General features: G+C 43.5%; 3 protein-coding genes across 3 annotated transcripts in view; 2 read left to right on the top strand and 1 right to left on the bottom strand.

Annotated features, from left to right (window-relative positions):
* The first annotated feature begins 407 nt into the window (after positions 1 to 407).
* Positions 408 to 7,317, top strand: LOC106806987. Its single transcript, XM_014809183.1, has 5 exons — positions 408 to 518; positions 1,344 to 1,490; positions 2,164 to 3,138; positions 3,519 to 3,657; positions 3,935 to 7,317. Exons 1-5 carry the CDS (start codon positions 429 to 431, stop codon positions 5,464 to 5,466), a joined length of 2,883 nt encoding a protein of 960 aa, XP_014664669.1. The 5' UTR covers positions 408 to 428; the 3' UTR covers positions 5,467 to 7,317.
* A 1,253-nt stretch (positions 7,318 to 8,570) lies between these two features.
* Positions 8,571 to 12,631, bottom strand: LOC106806988. Its single transcript, XM_014809184.1, has 4 exons — positions 11,457 to 12,631; positions 11,031 to 11,200; positions 10,663 to 10,746; positions 8,571 to 9,214 (listed from the first exon to the last, which is right to left on the bottom strand). Exons 1-4 carry the CDS (start codon positions 12,427 to 12,429, stop codon positions 9,071 to 9,073), a joined length of 1,371 nt encoding a protein of 456 aa, XP_014664670.1. The 5' UTR covers positions 12,430 to 12,631; the 3' UTR covers positions 8,571 to 9,070.
* Positions 12,632 to 12,699: 68 nt separating this feature from the next.
* LOC106806989 (transmembrane protein adipocyte-associated 1 homolog) overlaps positions 12,700 to 18,123 on the top strand; it is a 12,927-nt gene continuing 7,503 nt past the window's right edge. Inside the window, exons 1-4 of the mRNA XM_014809185.1 lie at positions 12,700 to 12,784; positions 16,318 to 16,521; positions 16,823 to 16,955; positions 17,562 to 17,651. Coding sequence (XP_014664671.1) covers positions 16,427 to 16,521; positions 16,823 to 16,955; positions 17,562 to 17,651 — 318 coding nt within the window. The 5' untranslated portion in view covers positions 12,700 to 12,784; positions 16,318 to 16,426. The remainder of the gene's footprint in view (positions 12,785 to 16,317; positions 16,522 to 16,822; positions 16,956 to 17,561; positions 17,652 to 18,123) is intronic.

Raw genomic sequence — 18,123 nt, 5'->3', positions numbered from 1 at the left:
ATAGCGTGTCCACATTGCAAAAATGTCACGCGCGCCTGTCGTGCACCAGTTTAATACCATATCAAATTGGCAGTCTGTACGGAGTATTAAAGTGGTACAGAGCGTGCCCCTCCCTGGAATTAAAAAGATCTAGATTCAAAAAGAAACTTTTGAGGCATTCTGAGAACTTATTTTGAAATACATTTTAATCATAAGGCAAAAACATATTTACATTTAATATCTACATGTATACATTAAAAAAAATATATAATAAAACTACAATTTAATATGGTTATAATGTTGTTATTTGTGTTATTAAAATTATGTTTTAAAGATTTGTAGAAATTAGTAGCTGACATGTTAAAAGGATGTCACAGACTTGTTTTCCTATGGGATAATAATGAATGCATTTTAAACTGTTTGGTTTTAGAAACCAGATATTCATTTAGATGAAAAGAAAAGATATGAGGAACAAGATGGCTTATCTACCACCACTAGATATGAATGGAAAAGCTGCAGACTTGGACTCAATGACATTGGTAAGTAATTTGAACTTGTGTTCTAGTAAATACTGAAAGACGCCATGCCCTCTGCATTATGATGGCTATTTGGTGTCATCATGTATCGCAACAATACTCTGTTATGAAAGTTATAAATAGTTAGAAGTCTAAGGAAGTCTCGCACTTCCCGTTACCAGGTTCTCGGTTTAGTAGGTGCCGTAGTGGCACCCGTTTAGAGGGTAGCGCCAGGTTGCGTCAATAGATAACAGAAACACAGTATTATGAAAACTACTCTTCGTGCGTCTATTTCACTCTAATCAAACACACTCATATGATACTATACAGATGTCTCCGCGTCGTAACACTCGCGCCGCGTGTCGCGTAATTGAATACAAGTAATGTCGTACCTTAGAGTTGCGGTTCGCGGAGGCGCTCGGCGGGGTGAAGGTAGGTTGGCGGAAGGTAGATCGGAGAAGTAGAGCTGGAATCGGGTGTGGGAGCTAGGCGAAAACTGGACTTAAAGGCTACGAAAAGGGTAAGAGCCGAGATGATACCTGGGGAATAACCATGGCCGATCGGCCCTCGAGTCATTAGTGTACTCGGGTGCTAAGGGCGTGGTGTATAGTGATTACCTGCGGCGTTCTATTATTATTTATCACTTGGAACGAAGAGGTGTGTTGTTTCTAGTGATTGCATTTGGGGAATAGTGTGAGGCGATATATTTACTCTCTGCGGGAGCGTGCGCTATCCTACACAAGTTATATAAAACAGTTATGCATCTTGCATCGTAAGTTTCACGTGCCAGAGTTTGCATGGTTGATATAACGTATTGATTATAATTTGTCATCATTATTTATCTTGCAGAAAGAGCTGGTTAATTTTATTCCACACATGATTAAATGTTCTACGGGGCGTAATGAGGTTGGTTGGGGTAAGGAGGTATTCCGACCCCCCTGGTGGCCAAGGAATCAACCATGGATAGATATTACAAAGATGAAACCAAGGAAAGAGGTTGGTATATATTCTAGTATACTACTGATAATAGGGTGCTGTTCAATGTAGTGTTGATTTGGGATAGAGTAGTCTTTGAACTAAGTCTAAAAGCCCCATGCAGTCATGATTTTCAAAAATTTCAAATATTCTACTATTATTGTCTATATTTAACTTATTGTTTCTCCTGCATTGACATGAGCCGCCACACAGAAATTTGTCCAAAACACCGCCTCGCTGACGAAAATCAATGTTCTTCCATCAATAAACTACACTTTATTTAACTAAAGTCTCTTACAATGTGTTCAGAATATAGCTTAGGATGTACCAAATTGCACCATTTTTTCAAAAAATTTCACCTGACTGCTCCTTCACCTGAGGTGCTCGCTTTGCTAGGACCTCGAAACGCGCAAACACACACAAAAACATTTACCACCTCACAGACCATTTTGGCCAGGGGAAACATTGACCTATATTGAAATCCTTGAAAAAATTAGGGGCCAGTCCTGCTCACAAGTTACCAGGTAGATGCGCTATTTCCAGCACTGTTCTACAGTAACACCCTGCATTACATAAGCAACGTGTTCCTAAAAAAACATTTGTACAGTGAATGACATTTTTCCTTGACTTCCATTTGCCCTTCCTGTTGTCTTCCTCAGTATCCTTTACAGAATTGTTGCCCCTTTACTTTTAGGAGACCTGGCGTGATATGTTCAAAAACGTCATCATCAAAGGCTACACGTACCACAATTCGCTGGACGTGTTATACAGAAGACGCACAGCGAATAGAGCTGGCATGCAGACCCGGCAGCAGGCTACAAGCGACAGACCATCTCCCCGCGAGCCTCCCGTCCTGCAGAGTCGACTCGACGATGAGCCGAAGCAGAGTCGTCTATTCACGCACGATGGCGCTGCGACGGATGCGAACAGTGTTTCGTCAGCGAGTCTAAGAACTCAGGCGAGCTTGTTGTGCGTTCCCGCTGCTTGTGTGGCGTCCGTGCAAGACAAGAGTAAAGGTGGTGCGCCGGTCACCGTGCTCGTGCAAGACAAGAGTAAAGGTGGTGCACCGGTTGCCGTGCCCGTACACGAGAATCCTGGTCCTCCGCACACGGCGAAGGCTCGAAAACAGTTTAACCTGCGCCCGAGAGAGCGGGACGCACAAACGAGCCAGGTTCAAAAACTCAAAATGCAGCCGTTGGTGATACTGTCGCAGCAGGACTTAACACAGCCTGTCACTGTTGGCAAGCAGCACGTCACTGCAAGAAAGCTGCACAATGAATCACCTACCTCAAGTCCCCCAGTGGAAGAGCGCACGGCAGCGAATCAGACTCCGATGACATCGAGGGAAGCACTGTACGTTAGTGACTGCAGAATGAACGCCGTGGATAGTGTTTCGCAGAAGAAAGAGCAGTCTGTCATATCACCGCACAAGAGTTCCTCTACGCGGAAAGTCGAAGATTCTGCGGGCGCCGTCGGCAAAAAAAGACACGTCAGCAGTCCGCGGGTGACGATCACTCGACACCAGAGTGAGCCTCTGTCTCCGCTACGCAGCGACGCGGAGGCGGGCATGAAATTGCGGCCGAGGTCCGAACGGCTTGGTTACACAGTGGTGAAGATGTCTCATCGGACTGTCTCAGTGATCAGCCCAGACACACCCGAGAGGCACAAGGTAAGTGTGCGAGTGCCTCAGTCTTTGATCTTTATTATTGCGCAAACATCGCTAATATGCATATACGTGTGTCAATGAGAAAAATCTCCTGATTCCCCATCTCATTATGAGTTCCATTCTATTTAGTTGGTGACACAGAACATTTCTGTATAGTGTACAATATTAAAATAATGATAAATTAAGTATAACTAAGCTATTAAACAAATTAATTTTCTTGTCTTCATCAAGTATTAGTTGAGGTCATTGCAATCAATCAAAGTGAAGGAAACTTAGCGAATGAATGCATCATATATGCATGATATCCTGATCATAAGTCCATTCCAGCAGAGCTCATATGACTGATCGTTTATATTTTGTCTGATTATAACCTCATTGCACAGGTGTCGAGTGTTAACCGAGCCCCCATTGTGCCCATGTCTCCGAGGGGACTGAGAAAGACATTCAGTCCACCTGCTATTCGAGGAGTTGATGATGATGATGACGAAGACGATTCTGATTTAGATGACCCAGGAATGTCAGGTCAGTTGTCTCATCGTGCTTTCCGCAAACAATGATGTGAATGAGTAGCTGATGTGTTTTATGAGAAACTTAATTAAAAGTCCTATTGGGTAGTTCATTTCTTTGATATAATAAATAAATTAAACGTGTTCTATCTTGCATATAGCGACATGGCCCAAGTGTTGTTTTTGTGTGTCTATGTGTGCGTGCGTGACTACAGCAGAATATTATCATGTACATAACTGTGTGACTAATTTGTGTTTGTTCTAAACAATTTTATATCATCATTAAATTTCAGGTATTACATGGGGTTTAGGGGACAGCGACGGTAGCTCAGATATCGTCGAGTTTTTTGTGTGCCCGTCGTGCCAGAGAGAGTTTACAAGTATAGCGACACTAGAAGCGCACACACCCGCCTGCCAAACTGAGGAAGAAGAGATGGATGTGATGGAAGCTGAGGAGGAGGAGGCAGCGAGTGATGAGTCATGCTATCTAGGTTATCTGGGACTGATGAAAAAAGGGGCAGAGCGCTCGGAAGTATATCGTAATATCAGTCCGAGCAAAAGAGTTGTGCACGAATCGAAACCATTTGACATGTCAACGTTCAGCCGTCGCGCTATCGGCTCCGTGGACGTTTCGTCGGTTCTAGGTAAGAACATGCACAAGATTGTCCCTGTAGTCTCGGTGCAACCGAAAGTGGCACCGTATGAAGACTTCTGCAGAGCGGTAACCACGACGCAGACGGGAAAACTTCGCGATCGTGATTACCTGTACCGCTGTCCCGTGGTCTATCGCAGGCCCAAGGGCCAAGCACCCGGTTACACACATAAAATGAAGTTTACTAAGGCGCAGATGAGAGAGTGGAAACGGACAGTGCGAACAGGCCTCAATCGGAGGGCGAGAGTGTTTTTAGCATGTTGCAAGCGCATGCAGCAGCGGGTAGTGCTGCACAGACTCAGTGAGGAAGTCATCAAGATGTGGACGACTCGCAGGCCTGTCCCAGTGCACTTGTACAGAAGCTGTAGAGTAGTCCTGAATAACATGATCGACGTCTCGCTGTCGGGGTCCTCGCCCGGCGATTCGCCTCACTACGCCGCCGACTACACGAATTATCCTAATCCGACGATGGCCAACAGAGAAGGTTACCCGTCGGCAGACATCTCAGGTCTGCCTGAAGGCAGCGGCGTGCCGGCGAGCGGAGCCGGACTCCCGCTACTGTTCTCGTGTCACATGTGCGGCATGAAGAAGATCTACGAGTACAACGCGAAGGAGAGCATCACGTATCACATGTCGTTCGTTCACAACGGCAACAACGACGGCTTCTTCGTCACGCACCGTGAGTCCGTCGGAGCCGCGCAGCTGATGGTCGTCGAGGCGTTCGACCGCATGTCCGACGGCGGCGGGCACGCGTTGCCGTACCAACGCTCGTCGCCCGTCACGCAGCTTCTCGCTCCGCACGCCGCGGCGTCGACGGCGGGCGGCGTCGACGGCGCGTCGGCGTCGCGACTCCCCGTCCGTGATTGGCGGCCGGATCGGTCGTATAGGTCACTCGCTCTTGGCGGCGAACCGGAGCTGCCTCACTACATGTCTCCGCGCCCCAGCGTGTCGCCGCGCGTTGGCATCGCGCATCCCATGCAGCAGCAGCAGCAGCGACGGTTTCCAACGGCGACGCAGGCCGGCGGGGCGTCGTCCGCGGCAACAAGGAAGAACGTCGTCGTGCAGCTAAAGCCCCTGGTGGCGGCGCGCGAATCGCTCAAGGTCGCGGTCGCTGCCGACAACGACTCGGACGACGACGTGCAGGTCATAACGGAGGTCATCAGTATCGATTAACGATGTATGGTTTGTTTAGTCAGAGCTGTTCCAAGCGTGACTTGTTAATGTAAGTGAAGATGGGCGCTTTGTTCAGAAATGATGCAATGTAAGAAGAGAAGAAATGTAATGTAAGAAATTTCCTAGTCTAGAGAATCTCTACGAATCGTGAAAATGAAACAATGGTTGCCTTCTCTGGGGGGAGAGATTATTATTATGAATGAATGCAGAATTCCTCAATGCATAATTAAAAGCCAAAAGGTGGTGTGTTTCCGGTTACAACGAAATAAAAGTTAAAAGAGTAGGTAGGTTGGTATAAGCATAAGTAATGTAACATCAAACTAATTTAATTTTGAACTCTTTTGTTACGCCCCCCCTAATTGTAATGTAAAATAAATCGGCTTGTTTCCTCCCACTGGGGCTGCGGCGGGGCAGCCCGAAATAATGTTTATTCATGTAGGGTTGAGTGACTAACTAGGGTCAGTCATGTAACCGCAAGCACACATCCTTCTTTGCTTAGCCTAATAATTTGTGCAGACAGCATCAATTATTTCGTGCCTATTATGTGAAATGTTGAGTTTCCCCTTCATGTGTCCATTTTATTTATAACATAATTTATTATTAGGCTTTTTACTTTGCCATACCTAAGGTAACCTTGTGGGTGTTTAGAAACCAGGTAACACAAAAAGCGTCAAAAAATATGCAAGTTTAGTTTCGCAGACCGTTACAGTATTTTGTTCCACTTTAAAAGACCCAACTTGAAGGTAAATTTACAAATCTATAAATTGCCAACAGTTAGAAAAATATTTAAGGTATGGAATTTATTCTTTGAATTGAGTCGTTTATGGATTTATTATATGAAACTTGGGTGATCCATAAACTTTCTCTAGTGGCTTGGCATTGTAGTTTCTTTCATTTTCCTCCAGAAAGTTCTCATTTCCTTACAGATTTACTCCAGCTGTTTCTGTATATTCCAGTTTCTTCATCCCATGTGGGTTTCAGTTTAGTGCTTGTCTGGTAGAGTTACAGTGTGTGGTTTCTGAATGAATACAACTGCTTGCTGAAGATAATGCAAGCGAACAGCGTAGGCCTATTGTATTGCATGTACATGATCCAATGACGAGTGATCTTTCTATACTATAGTGCATGGAATACATTGCCTTTTAAATTTTAATATATGTATATTTACTGGACTTATAAAAGTTTAATTTAATCAGTTTATTGCTATACTTGTAAAATCAATATATGCATGTGCCAGCAAGAAGTTGCACATTTTAGTCCAATTGAAATTCATATCTTCATAAATGCATACTCCATTGCAGATTGTACTGCACACGAATAGCATGAATAGAACATTCTTTTTAGCATTTCATGTATTATCATGATAGTATCTAAAATTTATTCTAAGATGCACAACGGTTAACGTATTCCGTACGAATTGTCATACTGGTAATAGTTATAGACCTGAATAGGTCAAATGACTATTTTGACTGAGAGAATTCTAAGTGCATTTGAGTATTATTGTATAATTCAACGGCCTTCAAGCTCAGAATGCAAATGATGCCCTAGATCATTTACTGTGTTTGCTGGTGCTAGCTGTATATATTATTGTTGTGGGATTGTGTTTAAGCAAGTGTCCACAAGTTGTTGTGTTATGTAGCTCACACTGCTTCACATAATGTATATGCGTGAAATATCTTCAGTAATTAATTATATCAACCTGCCAAACATGTCTATGTAAATAATACTAATAATGATCATTGCTGTTTAATTATTATTTTTTTATATACTTGAAAAGTTCGCTTTATTAATGTGTCAAACTGAATGTCAGTGTAGGAGTTAAAATAAAAAAAAACCATGTAATTTTACAAATTTAATGTTCCAGGATTGACTTTTGTAACTACTAGAGTCTAGACCAAATGTTTACTACTAGAGTATAGCACCAAAAGTTTTATAACTAGCACTTACTGGTGGATATCGGAATGCTCAAACTGGATATATATATATATATATATATATATATATATATCTACATCACAGAGTTAATATTGCCTTATATGGTAAGGTTATTAGACTCGTGTATTAACCGAATTCCCAAAGGCAATATTTTTAGCTCATCGGACGTAGTCAGATGCAGCTTGTAGAATCGCATGATTGTCCGTCCGTCCGTCCGTCCGTCCGTCCGTCCGTCAACAGTTGGGCACAAATCTAAACGGCTCGACGTACGGATTCGAAAGTCGGGACGTGGGGGGTAATCCGAAAACGAGTTGGGATGTCGAAGCTGGGGGTCAAAGGTCAAAGGTCAAGAGGTTAAAAGAAGGGGGAACATTCCATCCTTAACTTAAGGTATAGGGAGGAAATGCAGAATTGCAGCACAAACCTAAACGGCTCGACCTAGGCTCGTGATAGTCGGTGTATAGCATCATGGTAGGAAAAGCCATCACTGTGCCGAAATTGGAGGTCACAGGTCAAAGGTCAATGGGGCACAGGGCAGATTTTAGACATTTTCTGAGGACATGGTCTGACGGAGCGATTGGAAAACTTTTTTGTTTCAGCGGTGACCTAGCATTTTTATGGCTTTATTGAAAGGACCATGAAATGTACTTTCCGCTGACATGCGAAGAGTAAGTGTTGGATAACCTTTTGACCTTCAAGAGGAGGGTTAAACATGGATTCCTGAACTGCCTCAATGATGTCACAGTGTTCTCATATATTTATGGCACATCCATAATCTAGAAAGCCAATATGTTTGGATAGCCCAACGGGTACAGCATAGGAATACGGCTCAAAGGTCCTTGGATCGAATCCCATCAGATTTTTATTATTTACCTGTTTTCTGTATTTTTTTATATTTATCCATTTAACTATTTTTTCCCAATTAACACAAATATTTACATGATTTATTTACAACAATTTAATGACAACAAATAATTTTTACAATTAATTAATTTTTATTTTTAATAGGGTTAGGGCTAGGGTGACAATGCACCATAAAACAGGAGTTTCAGGCAAGCGATTTGTATCAACCAATGGGATTTGGGAGGTATGCAGAATGCAGAAGGTTGCTGAAATGATGTGTGTACACGCAACTGCGTATCTGCATATCTGCGCCTAACAAAGTTGTCACTACGCACGACTTAAATGTTACGTTTATAACCGTAGCAACAGACCTCAGATGAGCCCAGACGCTCTGCGGCTCAATATGACAATGCATATTTTGTATGTTATAAATCACATGACATATATATACATAAAATTCTGCAAATAATATGTTGACAACTGCCATTTTTCTAGTGCGAATGCAATGAAGTTGCATTTGGCACTAGTTGATCGGCTGAAAATAACATGACATTGAAATTGTCAATGAAATCGGTGATTCAACAGTTCCATTGGCTTTGCATGCTTTTACGTGTAAATTCAATGATTTAGCTGTGGAAACGTGACTGACAGGTTTGTGACTAACAGCAATAGCAGACAAATAACAGTCATCATAATAATATACAATATAGACAGTGCGACACAGTGATAATACGATATAATTTCATTAGGTTTCAAAATTCATCATTGTGGTTGACATTAAATAATAATTTCTGATGGTATTGATCATCATTTTTTTCAGATGATGCTACTTCAGCAATGGATCCTCTGCGACTTTTGATTCAAACAAGTCCAACAGCCGTCTGATTTCCTTGATTTGATTCCTGAGATCGTAGACTGGACCCATCGTTTTGCCTAACTCTTCACATCGTGCCATAAGAGTATACATAGCCTGAAACACAAGCAGGAAACACAGTAATCGGTTATGCTTGTCGCAGTACTGTGCTCGAGATGATTACTAAAATCCAAAACCCTAGTCACGACACAAAAGTCGAGAGAACTACTGACTAACTACTTTCATTGACTAAATATAGCTGGACCCTCTTCACGGTCGGTACAGAGAGATAAGTGACCTAGGTCTACACGTGATCATCCAAGCTTGGTCAATGACATTGGCCCTTTTCCTGATCACTCCCTCACTCCCTCCGAGTTGCTTATCAGGTACTCATAGTTCTCCTGACGTCTAGACGGAATGCGGCCGGGTGTGCGCGCAGCGCCAGTGCGCGGCGACGCCGCGCCTCGAACGCGAAAACGCCGACCCATTGAGTCCTCTTAGACAGAGTAACCGGTAAGGGTCTGAAACGCAACTCCGCGAAAACGGGGCCGTTTCAAAGCGACATTTCGCGATCGACGCCTAGAGGCTATCTCCAAACGGTCCATAAACCCTTGTGGGGGTCGCGCGCGGCAAGGTTAAGACGCTATGGCTGAAAGAGAAATGCCCAAAAATGCTGTCAATCACCGAGCAAGTGCTCGCTGGTTGGCCGCTAGCCGATGACGTCGTCTGTTGCCGAGCAAACTGTTATGTCAATCAGCCAGGTGTTTTTACGAATGCCAGCATGGCGCAGAGCAGCCGGCCGCCAGCCGCGTGAGAGAGACAGAGCGCCAGATAACAGCAGCTGTTTTTGCGCAGCGTGCGCGCATGGCTCTAGCGCTTATATGCACAGAATTCCCCCTCCGCGCCCCCCACTGGGCCCCCCTCCCTGCTTCCCGCTGGGCCCCCCTCCCCGCTCCCCGCTGGGCCCCCCTCCCCGCTCCCCGCTGGGCCCCCCTCCCCGCTCCCCGCTGGGCCCCCCTCCCCGCTCCCCGCTGGGCCCCCTCCCCGCTCCCCGCTGGGCCCCCCTTCCCGCTCCTCGCTGGGCCCCCCCGCTCCCCGCTGGGCCCCCCTCCCCGCTGGGCCCCCCTCCCCGCTCCCTGCTGGGCCCCCCTCCCTGCTGGGCCCCCCTCCCCGCTCCCCGGTGCTCTCCCCTCTCTCTTTCTCTGTCTCTGTCTCTGCGGGGGTCAGTTGTGTAGTTGTCACGAAAACTGCGCGATGTTACGCTGCCCGCAATATGGATTCGCGCGCCCGCCCTCGTATTCGGCGCGCGGATCCGTATAGTGGGCAGCGCGAGATGCTGCGTAGAACACTCTGTAGCCGCGTGCGCCTAGCTCCCGTGGAAGTGCACAGCTTATCCGCTCTCGGCGGTCGGGGAACAATGCTCTTTTCCGCAACGCCATCTTGCCTCTGCCACCGAAGCCTGACTGCCAATGTTCACATTTAAAGCCGCTATTTCTTATGAACTGTGGCTGCAGTGAAAGAAAGTGAGTCGCGACCAAGTCGTTCGCACCTAAATATCGTGTTACCTTAATGGTTGCGTCAAAGTTGTCGCAAGTTGAGCTGACAGAGTCTCGGTATGTTTGCATGCAGGCAACCGTGAGTGCGGACATCTGTAAGGAACAACACATCAGACTGTGCAGATAACAGAAATGCCAGAGTAATGCTATAGCATACACTCTCTTCGATTTTCGTTTTGCAACGGAATGCTATATAATGCAATTATTATGAGAAATTTCTATGAAATTCTCTAGATTATAAAGAAACAAAAAAACATATTAACATAGAAGACGAGGTGGAGTTTATAACGCTCGTATAGCATTCCCTCATAGTCGTGGGGCTGTGGAGGTCCGATGTTGACGCCATACGACACTACTACTATCTTGACTATACTTACACTGTGCAATTTGGCACTAAGGTTTTCCATCATAAAGTGTAAACTGTCAGCTACACGATGTGCCTGAAGTTCAAGGTCGACGACCGCCTGCGGGTCAATGATAGGAATGCCAGCATTCATCTCACTCCGGGTGCTGCTGCTGCTGCTCGGGGGCTGAGCAAAGCTGATCTCTGGAAGAGAATATTCAGCGTTACAAAAGCTGCACAAATTACGCGCACAGTATTTAGATCTTGGTAGCTTCTATAACTTTGATTTGATAATTGGATTGATGCAACTGTCCAAATGTCAATTCAATGACTCATTTGTTTTCCTCGTTTGACTCCCATGGAACATGCCAATTGGCAGTCACTCATACACAGACACAGTATAGTAGCATTTCATGAGAAGTATAATACATAGCCATGTATAGTATACCATCACATATACCTTCTTGCTTCAATAGAGGACTACTCATCTTGATTTTCTCCTCCAGATCATTGGCAATAAACGATATGAGGTCTCCTTCTTTCTCTATCATTCCATCTAGAGGTGACTGATCATCTCTCTTCCCTTCACCCTTGCCTGCCTTTTTGTCAAGCATCACTACAGGTCTTGGGAGGGAAAGAGTTTCGGGCCGCTTGGCTGCCCGCCGCAATTTCGGAGAAACGGCCCCTCGCTTCGATGCACCATGTTTCGGTGAGCCTGACACGATTTTTGGTTTAGCGCCAGTCTGTGGTTCGATCAGGGTCGTGGTCGGTCCAGCCGCACTGCCCAGGGATGCTGTGCTGTCGGTCATCTGCTGCTGTGACTGCGCCATGACGTCGTCCTGAAATTCTGACGTCCAGCTAGTGACACTGGATATGAACGCGGGGTTGTGAGTGATGAACACAGAGTCCTGGCTGTCTGTATCGTTGTCCTCATCCGTTATCTCATCGAAGCCGTGAAGCGAGTCAAACATGGCTCCATGCTTATAGTCGCTACTCGCCTCCAACTTGCTCTCGCTGTCAACCTGCGTCGACTCGGCCTCCGTGTTACTCACGGAGGTCTGTGCTGTCTCTGCCTGTTCTGCACTTCCTTCACAGCTGTGATGACACTGCTGTTCAGTATCTAGTTTGCTTGCACTGTTACCTAAATCGTGTGCTAACGTCCGATTTCCATCATCATCTGGCCGTGCACTGTCTGTGTTTGCACTCGCCGGGACGTCGTGGGTTTGGCCTCCGTGATGCGCTTGCTCACTAACCGGTATCGTACTCATGTCTTTTTCAATGTCATGTTTTTCTAAACACCTGCTAATACGAGCTGTGTCAGTAGTTTTGTCGTCAGGCTCCGTATTTTTCACGAGACTTGTATCACTTAGTTCCTCCAGTGTGTTTTTTGCAACGTTTGTAATTTCACTGTGGCAGTGGCAGTGGTTCTCCATATTAATTTAGTAAATACATTACGGGTATGACTGAACCTGCTCGTTTGTGTTTACAAGTATCTATATCTGTAACAACAACAACAACACTCTACTTGTTTTATAAATAATTAAGTTACAATGTAAGTGTGATTTGTGATTTGCACGTAGCTACAATTTTACAGTGTATACGTTTTGGATTTGCCAGGGCGCGTCCATCTTGCTCGTGTCTGCATATGTTACACGGAATCTAACTAGCGGCTCCTGCGCAGTTTTGTCATTGCCGACCAATCGGAAGGAATCTCTCAACACGCCGCTGCAACGACAGAAAACAACTATTTTGGAGAACGTCAGCCTTACAAGCTTCACACAAATTCTAGTAAGTTGTCATCATGTGAACAATTCTAATCGTTTTCACAGAAACCATGCAGTATAGCTTAAATTTTGCGTTTGTATAATTATTTGATTGAATTCCTGTTTCAGTGTTTGTTTATGTTGTTGTTTTGTTACAATTTTTTCGACCCGTCTGTTGACGGCTTATGTTATCAGGACTAGGAGTAGGAGGCTGATGTTATGATGTCCCTTGATTGACTCGCACAGTCACAGCCACAGGCACTTGTCACTTGATACGTTTCAATAGTTAAAACTGATGGTTAATAAACACGAAATGTATTTACTACCAAATTCTCTACTTTATTTCAACTATTATTGCTGATAATTTCCTGTAAATTCCGTTCTAATGATCTTCTGCAACACACAACTCACAATTAAGTACACTGCAGCCGTGCAGGCACGCCGCTATGCTGCACAAACAAGAATAAATGGTCTTTTTAAACGCACCTCAGGAGCGTAGCTAATTCCCATTTTTCCTCGGGGGCACAGCCACGTGCGTGTTGAATTCTGGGACGATGAATGACAGTAACCATTGTAGGCCTAATGTAGCTACATTTCTCTTAGTGGGCATCTACCCCTCTAGCTCTAGTACTATAGCCCGCGTACAGTTGCCGCAGGGCTATAGGACATTCTATTACGAATGCTAGGGACCAGCCCGCTGACTGGCGCTGCTGCAGCGCCACCAAAAATGGCTGTTGAAGTTCGTAAATCGAATGTTCGTTCACAAGAAATACCGCAAGCAGACCATTTAAGTTTAAATTTTAGTTGGGGATATAACAGTAACTTAAGACATATTCACTTCGGATAAGAGGCATTAATTGCCTACTACAGAAGTTTTATAGCTGCTAGTGCTAGTAACTGTGAATAAGTTGGTCCCTAGCATTCGAAATAGAATGTCCTATAGCCCTGCGGCAACTGTACGCGGGCTATAGTACTAGAGCTACTACCCCTCTTACCCCGCCCCTAGCTACCACCCTGCCTACTCAGTACTCAGCTCCAAGAATTGCTCACACATCAAAAAATTTCAGCTATAGGGCTTCGTGAACAACAGTGCTGGGAAATGGTAGTAAATCGTAAGCATGTCAGCCTAAGCTGTAACCCGTGTTAAAATACAGAAAAATGCACTTGTTGGAACGATAAATGTCTCGAATTTAGCCTACCATCCTCATATTAGGCTCAACTCCCCGTAATTTAACTAGCTTGGGTTGTTTATCGAATGGAAATAAACCAGAAACACAAATGTGTAGCCTTGTCCGATTTAAATAGTAGTGGCGTTAGCGAGCAGAGACCAGTTAGCCTGCCATGCTGCCAAGATTCACTGCCATTTCAGCACTGTTCTTCATAGAGTCCTGTAGTTGGAGATAAAAGCTAGGCTTCATGGTCAGGGCTACCCCTAACCAGACCCACTACCTAACCCTATTCATAACCCTACAGGCTATAACCATGAATGAGCATCTCATTAAAATTATTGTATGTGCAGTTCAACCGTGTAAGTGGCAAAATCAAAAGATCAAAAGGAAAAAAAAACAGCATAAATTCATTGTAAATTGGCTTAAGATCATGTGACAATGCCTAAATCCTCCAATTTACCTTAATTGCCTAATTAACACTCCTTAATTTACAGCTGTATTTAATTTTAACAATATTAACACAGTGATGCTGGTTTCACAGCTTGGTGCAGGGAAAAAAATACATGGGAGCGACGAGCAATTTCGCTCTGTAAGCTCTAAAATTGCTCTGGTAAGAACAATAACAGGAGCGATCGCTCGAGAGAAAATCACTCCCGTGGCCTGATCAATTGAAATGTACACAAGTACGTACGTACAGCGAGCGCTACATATACACCGTGCATGCAGCAGCGGCTTAAGCTGGGTTTACACTGACGATTATATGCAGTCAAGTTGGCGTTTTTCTTCTTTCTACCAACCTCTCTATATATATATGTTCAAAGCTCTTACGTTATCGACCGTGAGACGTGCTCTCCCCCTAGGGTGGAGGAACACACCCCTTATTGCTGTTGTCTGATTGGCCACTTGGCAAAAAAACGTCCAACTCGCCTGCTCCGAGTTGGGGAAATTAGAACATGTTCTAATCTTCCAACTCGCTGCTATCGATCAGTTGGACGTGCGACTTTTGCGTTTACACTGGCGATTGTCAGTTGCCAAACTGCCAAGTTTGTACAATTCGGCAACTCAAAATTGTCAGTGTAAACCCAGCTTATGTCTCCGCTGCAGCTGGCGTTGGCTAGATCAACCCGCTGACGCATAATAAAATACAATTGATAGTAAAAGTTATACAACAGAGTGTAGAACTAGAAACTGTTGACACTTTCATTCATATTTAAATTTAACTGAACAATAATACCAGCTGAATCCAGCTCTTGCCTTGTATTAATCTGCAATGATGTGGTTACAATTGCATTCATACATTGTCTGTTGAAACTGAATGATAGTCAATGATAAACTATGCTGACAGATGTGATGTGATGTCACAGACTCACAGGCACACAGCTCTGTGAGACTGACAAATTAACCGTGTACTTTCATATTTTGAGATTGAGAAAAGAAACAAACAACTGCACAGTGGTATTTTTATATAAAAAAACGTTTATTTGCATCCAAACGAAAAGATAACGTGGTTCATTCTGTATGTTTATTACAGAGTAACAAAACAATAAGCAATCTAGAAGTAGTGACTAGTGAAGCATGTGTACATGTAGAGAGAAAAGAGTGAGAAGGGGAGTGATGGACAGAATGGTAGTATGGTACTATGATAGAACTTAGAAGATGGGAGAGGTCAGAGGTGTCGGAGCCTCGGATGCGAATGGATTCAAAGGATGTTTGGATCATGAGTTAACAAGTGTGATTACTGATTAGTGATATGTAGTAATGTAAATATAATTATAGGTACATGTATTAACAGAAAATTTGACACACTCATGGAATTAATAATACATACAATTTACATTGATGTACATCCCTACAAATAAAATAAGAGTACATTATATTACGTATTTTTCGAAAATTTTGAAACTGAAAATGGCTCTGGTAAATTTTTGACAAGTCAGAAAAATGGCTCTGGTGAAAAAAAAGTATTTCTTACCCTGGTTTGGTGCATGTATCTTTGAGCTGTAAACCAAGTTGACCTGTCTATCGCGGTCACTTATGACACATGATCAACTCAAATTTTTACAACTTGCAACCCTTCCCGTGTCCTTCCCCCATTTGTCCAAAAAGGACATGACTTGCCACAGTAGTAAACAGTGCAAAACAAACAGTAAACAGGGCTAAACAAGCACATACATGCACACACGTACATGCACACGACGTTACGCACACGCAGGCATTTAACACCCCGAAAAAACCGATTGTAACCGATCATCGGTTACTTGGGTCCAACCGATGATCGATTACGAAATTACAACCGATTGACAACACTAGGCTATTCTATTGGTTAGTGCATTAAAGTAAAAGTTGCAACCCTTTCCTTAGTTTGTTTTTATGCATTTCAATGTTCTAGGGGACAACGGCACGAAGCTAGAAGAGGTTCTGTGTGGTTGCTAGTATTGCAGCTGCATGATGTCAGTTGTAACGAATTGTTCACCATAACAGACGACGACAGTAGTCGCATGACAAAACCAAGTATTGTAATGGCTAACTGGACGAACATTACCGACGAGACAATCTGCAAGAAAGTGCTCTATTTGGAGATTGAACATTCCAGGTATCTAGCTGTGTATGACCATTTACTGAGAATATGTTGTGATGATCTTGGGGCCAGGCAAGCAAGCCATGGCATAAATGTACGTGCGTGTATCAGTACGGGCTTTTATCTGTTTCGGAGTCAACGTTATCATCTTGAATTTGACTGTGGTGTTAGGCATTTGTCAGGTAATTTGTGGTTTAGACATGAAATGAGTAAAAGGAAATTTACCGCCTTGTTGTATTGCATAATCTATGCACATGTTGAATCATGTATCAGAGGTTATATGATTCTTATATGTCGCACATTTTTGTTGTTTCAGAGTAAGAGTATGGGATCTCGCGATATTGATTCCGAATGCGCTGTTTCTGGTGTTCTTACTAGCCAGGTTGAAACGTGCAAGAACAAAGCTTAAGCAGACTAGCACACCGATATTCTCAGCTTTCTTTGGTTTGGTGAGTAAAATTCACAGATCGCTTGCCTGGGACAACTTTATTTTGATGTCAGACGAGCACATCGACACGAGTTTAAATAAGTCAGATGTTAGTATCCAGAAACTGCCTGTATATCATAGATGCAACTGTAATGTTGCATTGGTTAAAATAATCTATTCAAACATAATTTAGAAGTCTACAACAAACACATTCGGCATGATTGTAGAATGTAATTAAATGATGCATTTATGTACTAATTGAAAATCCAGACAAATTAAAAATGTATTTGCACGAGTAAATTTTAAGTGGCACTTTCTTGGAAGGTGGGTGTTACTTAAATTAGAGTGCTGGAATGTGCAGATGTCTTTTCACTACGCGAGCTTTTTGCAAAGAGAGACCTTTCCTCTCATTTTGATAAAAGAGTTGTAAGAACTTATTATCAAAATACACATTATTTAAAGCACAATATAGGGATAACTTGGTTGATTTCACTCAACCATGATGTTCAAACTTACCTGCAAACGTTTTGCGTCCTAACGATATAGGATCGGTTTGTGATGTTGCACCTGAGAACTCATGCGAGGTAATGTACGTCTATCTCATTACTATTTGTATTGTACGTTGAAGGTGTGGGTTAGCACTGGCATTAGCATCATTCGATGTGTGGTTTCCATGACAGTCAACGCAGCACTGCCTGTCGGTGACTATGTCGACAAGGTAAGGTTAAATATGTTTTTGCTTTTTGACCTCATAAAATTAAAAATTAAAATTAAACATAAAAAAATTAAACATTAAATTTCACATAAGTTAATTTGGGAAAATAGTGTTATAAACTGAACATACTATTACAGATATACGATTTTCTCAAAATTTCCTGCCATTGCTACATGCTCAGCCTGGTGCTGTTATACACATGAAATTCAGAGTGAAAATAGGAATCTGAAGGGTACAGTTCTATACAGATTTGCACACATCCCATCCTCTCCTGATCCTATTATGTTCCTATTCGTGCTCTACCTTATTCCTCTTCCTATCTTTTCCTATTCTGTCCTATTGCACTCCTGTATGTATTCATATTCGTAGTCTGTGTGGCATTTTTAGCTCATCTGACATAGTCAGATGCAGCTTGTAGAATCGCATGATCGTCCGTCCGTCCGTGCGTCCTTCCGTCAACATTTGGCTACGGTCA

Source organism: Priapulus caudatus, unplaced genomic scaffold, assembly GCF_000485595.1.
Source record: "Priapulus caudatus unplaced genomic scaffold, Priapulus_caudatus-5.0.1 Scaffold188, whole genome shotgun sequence".
Classification (NCBI taxonomy): domain Eukaryota; kingdom Metazoa; phylum Priapulida; class Priapulimorpha; order Priapulimorphida; family Priapulidae; genus Priapulus; species Priapulus caudatus.
This window is presented reverse-complemented; position numbering and strand designations above follow the sequence as displayed.